A 7,248-nucleotide genomic window follows, 5' to 3' on the forward strand; every position below is an offset into this window, starting at 1 on the left:
ACAGTGCCCCGGATATAGTTCGTGTTCAATAAGTGTCAGCTATTATTCAAAGGGGAAGTTTGATTCTAAGGTAAATGGATGATGTGTTTAACCCTGTAGTCCAAAAACTATAAACATGGATTTGTTGTTCTTTTATACATAGTACATATTTTGATAATGTTCTTTTGAATATAATGAGATTTTTATTCTTGGTTTTTTGGAAACTTTAGCAAAATATTTAATACATAATTTAAATTGTTCTTTTTCCTCTTACATGTAAAGATGGTTGTAAACATTTTTTAAATGCTACTGTGTCTTATACTGTATTTATCTAGCACTTTGATTTTCAAAACATGTTTTGACCCCAAATTATAATTTTGTCATTGCAGGCAAGAAGACAACAAGACCCTAGTCCTGGTTCCAATTTAGGTGGTGGTGATGACCTCAAACTTCGTTAATTAGCACAGTAGATGTGCCCACCTATCTTTACATTTACATTGTTTCTAGTCAGCAGAAATAATCATTAAAAGACCAGAAACTGTGATAACTGGAGGTACCGCAGTCTATTTCTCAACCTTAGGCAGTAACAAGACATCACAAACTGCCATGGTTTTGCACTATGATTATAATACCTGCATTTCTAATTTTGTATGCATGTAGCCAGTAATTTGACATTTTTTTCTATGCAAGCTTACCTTGTTGGCATTATTTTAAATGAGTTGAAACTATCCACTTGTAAAGCTCTTTTCCTCCATTTTAATTTAAAAGTTTATGTCATTTAAAAACAAGTCAAGAAATTAAAATTTTTTCAGAGGGTTTTTCCCCCTAATTGGTTGTTCTAATTATTTTTGGAATTTTAGATGTGTTGGTTACACAGCTTCATTTTAGATAGACATTCTTGGTTATTTGTTTTGTTTCTGTGTTTTTATAGTCTATGGCATTTTAAAACTGCTGATGTGTTTGCATTATTTACAAGCTAAAGACCTAGTAGCATAGAGCTGTCTGCCACAGCCTTTTAACACAAAGTTTACAGTTGTTAAAGTTGCAGTATCCTTTTAAATGTTGATAATCAGCTCCTTTTTCTTTCCTCCTTAAACATAAAAAATTTTAATTGGTATTAACTCTAATCTGCCCCAGATCTGTTTTACATTCTGTTCTGTAATCATGAGTTTGTGTGGAGATACTCTCCATAGATGGTAATACTCTACTGAAATGCCTAAAGAAGTCACAGGCTGGCTTCTGTTTTATTCAGGGATTTTTTTTTAAGTCAATCAGAAAAGGGATACTGGAGCTCCTTCATGTATGTAACAGCATATTAAACTGGAGACAGTGATGAATCAGCTACCAAGGTAATATTGTATTAAAATCATGTTTAAGATAGCTGCTTTTATGTGTATTTTATAATGCATGCTTTTGTAAAAACAATGCTGGGTGATGAAAGATTAGTCTTAGAGAGAAAATGTTCATCTGTGCAGAGGATACATTTTCTTCATTAATTCTGGGAAAAACCTCACAGGTTATATATATGGTATTTTCCAGAAGAACTATTAATAGAACCTTTTGAGATGAATTAGTATAAGAATATTTTTAAAATAGGCTCACTATCAAATTGAATGCAACTTTTTTTTTTTTTTTTTTTAATACAAGACTGGAAAAAAGTGCTAAGTCATTTGGAACCTCCTTACAAATATTTTTCATGGTCACGTTCATGAAATGTTACTACATTTCTGAATTTTTGCAAAAATATATTTTATCGTAATAGAATGGCATTATTTTAAAGAGTGAAAAACTGACATGGTCAATTCAGAATAGGAACTGAAGTATGAATAAGGTCATCGCATTTAAAACACACACACACACACACACACACACACACACACGATTGATGAGGGAGGTGTGACTTTCATTGTATATAGGTCTTATGATTCATAAACATATCCTGTATCTCAGAATAAAAATATTTGTTATATATTTGAAGTCATGCATGGTAAGGAGTGTGTTTAAATTGTTATAAACAATAATGCATCATAACAGACCATGCTGATCTTGTGTAACTAAGTACTATGAATGAATTTGGTTGGTGTTTGTTGTTGTGCAGTTCACATGTTTACACACTCAGTGCCCTAATTTCCCCTGAGGGAATCACCTTTTAAGTGGCCCTTAAAGTGGTGTTTTAAGGTTACTTTATCACAGAGCTCCTTGGTTTTTTGACTTCTGCACTTAATTTTTTTAATAACATGATGGTGATGGTACATTTTCCTCTACTGCTTCTAGCTAAGGGCTTTCATTCCACCGGTAACTAAGATCAAATGTTATTAAATGTTCATATTTGCCACCCTTCTGTAAATATTCGACTCTTCCTGTCATTTAGCACAGTGCTGTTTCCATCTGTCTTAATGCTGGCATTAAGATCATAAGCCCTTTTTCTCCAGTAGTGCAGGCTTTGAAAACTTTTATTAAGTTATTGATGCAATTTGATATTTTTCCATGATCTATATTTAAACAAAATTACATCATTGCATCATCTTTTCTAAATTCATCTCCATTAAAACTTGCCTTAAGCTGCCAGATTGCTTTTGCCACCATTAGCCATAGTGTATGTTTGTATGTTTAATTTACTTTCACAATAAACTTATGTGTAGTGAAAAAAGTTCTTGGCTCTTCATTGACATCATCCAACAATTTCTGTTCTGGTGCTCATTATGACATGAAAATTGACTTAGGTTGTTTCTGAAATGTTCTTTCATCCCTTTTTTTTTTTTTTTTTTTTAAACCTTAACAACAGTGGCATCTAGTGGTCATTTCCACTGATTTCAAACAAAGCCTTTAATAGAACTATCACGAAGAATACAAGTGCCCAATGTATATTATGGTTTTTTAAAAATCTGGTTTGATATACCCATCCTATGAGATACAACTATGAAGTACTGACCTTGCAGGAGAGGAAGAATTTCAAAAATTACACATTCAGATTAGTACCATTATTCAAGGTAGTCATTTTAGGAATACACACTTAGTTTGATTGTGCTGGTGTTATATCAACCATACTTAGGACTTTTTTTTTTTTTTTAATGTTTATTTTTGAGAGAGAGCGTGAGCCAGGGAGGGCCAGGGAGAGAGAGGGAGACACAGAATCCAAAGTGGGCTCCAAGCACCAAGCTGTCAAGCACAGAGCCCGATGTGGAGCTCATACCCACAAACTGAGATGATGATCTGAACTGAAGTCAGACACTTAACCAACTGAACCACACAGGCGCCCCAGCTTAGGACTTTTCTTGGCATTTTTTCCTACACCAGCCTTTCACTTTAGAAGCATGCCTTAAGCTTGGTTCATAATGAAACAATTCATTATTCACCACCAGATTTACTGCAAATAACAAATACAAATGGTGAACTGGTACCATTAAGGAAAATTCCAAAGAATAATGAGGGTTAATTTCAAAAATTGAGCAGTAGCATCATGGTTTTAGTAAGTATATCGTCTCTAGAACTGGGTATTTGGGTATGCCAGTTTTGGGTTACTTGGGAAAATAAGTATCTTAATTGATTTATGTTTTATTTGGCAATGGGGAACATTTTCAAGTTATAAGCCCTTGTATGAATTATCCATTGCTGCATAACACATTACTCCAAATCCTAGCAGCCTAAAACAATAACCATCATCTCCGTTTCTATGGGTTAGAAATCTGAAAGAAGCAGGGGAGCCTGGGGGGCTCGGTTGAGCATCTGACTCTTGATTTTGGCTCAGGTCATGAATCTAGGGTTGTGGGATTGAGCCTCCCCACCCCCCGCCCCCCATGCTCAGCATAGAGCCTGTTTAGGATTTTCTATCTTTCTATATCTCTCTCTCCCTCTGCCCTTCTTTCCCACTTGTGTACTCTCAAAAAAAAAAAAAAAAATGCTGAAAGAAGCGAAGTTCAGTGGTCTGATCTCTGGTCTCTTCTGAGGTTAGAGTCAAGTTTTCAGCCCAGGCTACAGTCATCTCCAGGCTTGCCTGTGGCTGAAGGATCCCCTTCCAAGCCCACTCATTGTCTGGCCTCAGTTTCTGAGACACCATTGGGTGAAAGCCCTTGATTTCTTGCTAGGTTTTGGAATGGAGACCTCCTTCCGTTCCTTGCCATGTGAGTGTCTCCATAGGACAGCTCACAGCTTAGCAGCTTGATTTCCATGGAGCTAGTGATTCAAGATGAAAGCCAGTCTTTAATAACCTAATCTTGGAGTGCCATATTCTATGTTAGAAATGAGTCACTAGGTCAGGCCCACAACTCAAATGGAGGAGTATTAAGCTTCATCTCTCTTCAAAGGTGGTATAGTGAGAGTTTGTGGACATATTTTTAAACCACCACAGCCACACTGCCACGTGTGTGTGTGTGTGTGTATAATTGGGTATTACAAGACAACATTGGTGTTTTGATCTCCCAAATATTTCAGTCTTGCAAGCAGATTTCAAGGCATGATTAACTCTAGATAGCAATAGTTCTCTTTCTTAGAGCACTACCACATACACATATATAGCATTCCAAAAATGTGTCTAGGCTAAAAAATTACAAATGGGGGATGGGATTGTGGATGAAAATGGTAGTTTGGCTTTTTTTTTTTTTTTTATGTTTTTAATTTAGACAGAGTGTGTGTGAGCAGGGGAGGGGCAGAGAGAGAGGGAGACACCAAATCTGAAGCAGACTCCATGCTCTGAGCTGTCATCACAGAGCCTGACACGGGGCTTGAACTCGTAAACTGCAAGATAATGACCTGAGCCGAAGTCAGATGCTCAACAGACTGAGCTACCCAGGGGCCCCATAGTTTGGCTTTTTAAAATATAGGATACTTTTTAAACAGTTGCTGTATTAGTTAACTCTCAGAATTAATTTCAGCAACTTAGGGTCATCATTGGCCTTATTCAGGTTTCAGAAACATTAGGAAATGTGAGTAGAAAAGACAAAGAGAAATCTTTGATTAAAGAATATAATCTCTATCCACAGTGTCTCCAGTATGGTAGCTACTAGCCACGTGTGGCTATAGAACGGCTGAAACGGGGCTAGTACAACCAAGGAACTTATTTTTTAATGTTTATTTTTTTTTTATTTGACAAGTATTTATTGTAAGCCAACTATGTGCCAGGCAGTTTTCTAGAGATGAATAAAATGGACAAAGTTCCTCTTTAATGAAGTTTACATCTGCTGGAGCAGAGGAACAATTAGTAATTAGTTAAATGGTAAGGTGATAGATGGCTGTGAATAAACTAAAATAGCATCATGGTATAAATGGTGATTAGGTCATACAAAGGCAGAATTAGGGTGGGAAGAGAAGATGTGTCAGGAAGTAACATTTTTGCTGGGACCTAAATAAGGGAGCCAATCAGGGAAAGTTTTGAGGGAAGGGGGTTTTAAGTGGGAGAGCTAAGGTGATGCTTTATCTTGTAGCTGGAACTCCTGGATGTGTTTTTGTTTTTAATGTTTATTGAGAGAGAGGGAGTACGAGTGGGGGAGGGGCAGAGAGAATCCCAAGCACGTCCCATGCTGTCAGCACAAAGCCGGATGAAGGGCTCTATCCCACAAAGTAAGATCATGACCTGAGCCAAAACCAAGAGTCACTTAACTGACTGAGTCACTCAAGTGCCCCTGGATCTGATTTTAATTTTTTATTTAAATTTAAAAACTGAGGCAATATAAAATATTTTTTCTCTTAAAACTTTGTTTTAGGGGACTATTACACTTTAGCCTTTGAAAATTTAGTGTCTGAGTTGATATGCGCTGCTAACAATACCAGATAGCAAAGATCTAGTACCAAAAAAAGTAAGATATTTCACTAATTTTTTTTTAATTTTGATTACATATAAATGATCATGCTTTTGTATGCGGGGTATATTGATATTTGATGTATTGGGCTAAAGATAGTAATTTTATCTTTTTTTAATGTGGCTACTAGGAGGTTTTTAATTGCATATATTGGTTCACATCAATATAAAAATTGTGAGATGGACATAGATCATACAACCAAAAAAAGTCAGTTTAATATAAAAAAGGAAAATGTTGAGGCTTACTATTACTGTTTTTTTAAAAAAAATATTAAAGTATGACTACTTGCTAGGATTATTGGGGGGAAAATGAGTATCTAGTGCCTAAAACGTATCATAGTTCCCTTCGAAAACCTACAGCAAAGCTCAAAACTGACCAAAAGCGGTAACTTTTTTTTTTTAATGTTTACTTATTTTGAGAAAGAGAACTCGTGAGCACAAGTAGAGACAGGGAGAAACAGAATCTCAAGCAGGCTTCACTCTGTCACACAGAGCTGATGTGGGGCTTGAACTCACAAACCATGAGATCATGACCTGAGCTAAGATCAACAAGAGTCAGACATGTAACCGACAGAGCCATTCAGATGCCCCCCAAAGCAGTAACATTTAAGTTACACTGCAAGCACTGACTGTTAGGTGGTACATCGAACCTGGTCTAGGAGGTCAAAAAAGGTTTCCTTTAGACTTAGACCTGAAATCTCAAGAATGGAAGACATTACATTAGCAAAGAGGTGACAAAAGTATTACAGGCAGCGAGGCATGAGTATGGTAAGTTTGAGAAACTAAGAGCAGTTGAGTATTGCTGAAACATGGAAATGAAGGAGGCTGCAGCCATGAGATAAATCTGAAAGGGTCAGTTTAGGCCAGGGGGAGGATCACAAGCAGTGCTGAATGGACCTTTAAGCCATGTTAAAACACTGAGGCTGTTCCCACAGGCAAACAGGAAACCACTAAGAGGTTGTGAGCTTGAGCGAATGGACTCTTAAAAAAGCTCATTTTGGTTGATTGGAGAGAAGACTAGAAGCACGAAGTCCTATTGATCATGTAGTGACCCAGTAGAGAGTTTAGGGGTAGCTTAGTGGGCGTGGAGACATTTCAAACCTGAGAAAATGTACAGTTCTGACAATTTTCCCAGTTTTTCTTATCAGGCTGGTTGTGTTGCCCTAAAATTCCTAAAATTTCATTAGTTGTGACAGTTTCTTATTGGCTAGGCTATTGCCCAGAGAGGAGGAAACCTTTCTTCTACCTGCTTGGTTAGTAAAATAGTAAAGTAATGTGGATTTACAAGGTCCGCCTGGTCTCCTTGGGTCTGCATTTGACCATCAGGGGTTGGATGTGAGAGCTCCCCCTGCTGGCCCCCTGTCTCCATTCTAAACAAGTTTCCTTTTATTAATTTTCACATCCATTTTCTAAGCTGAGAAGGTCCCTGCTTGCCCAGCTTAAACTGTTGAAATACCACCTGTGCTCCCTCTTAG

The 7,248-nt window shown here is 37.0% G+C and overlaps 1 protein-coding gene across 2 annotated transcripts in view; it reads left to right on the forward strand.

The window, feature by feature from the left end:
- The window catches only part of CBFB (core-binding factor subunit beta), a 55,307-nt gene extending 52,910 nt beyond the window's left edge, over positions 1-2,397 (forward strand). For both annotated transcript variants that reach the window (XM_049622960.1, XM_049622961.1), the window contains exon 6: positions 369-2,397. In XM_049622960.1, coding sequence (XP_049478917.1) covers positions 369-437 — 69 coding nt within the window. In that variant the 3' untranslated portion in view covers positions 438-2,397. The remainder of the gene's footprint in view (positions 1-368) is intronic.
- The last annotated feature ends 4,851 nt before the right edge of the window (positions 2,398-7,248 follow it).

Source organism: Panthera uncia, assembly GCF_023721935.1.
Source record: "Panthera uncia isolate 11264 chromosome E2 unlocalized genomic scaffold, Puncia_PCG_1.0 HiC_scaffold_20, whole genome shotgun sequence".
Lineage (NCBI taxonomy): Eukaryota > Metazoa > Chordata > Mammalia > Carnivora > Felidae > Panthera > Panthera uncia.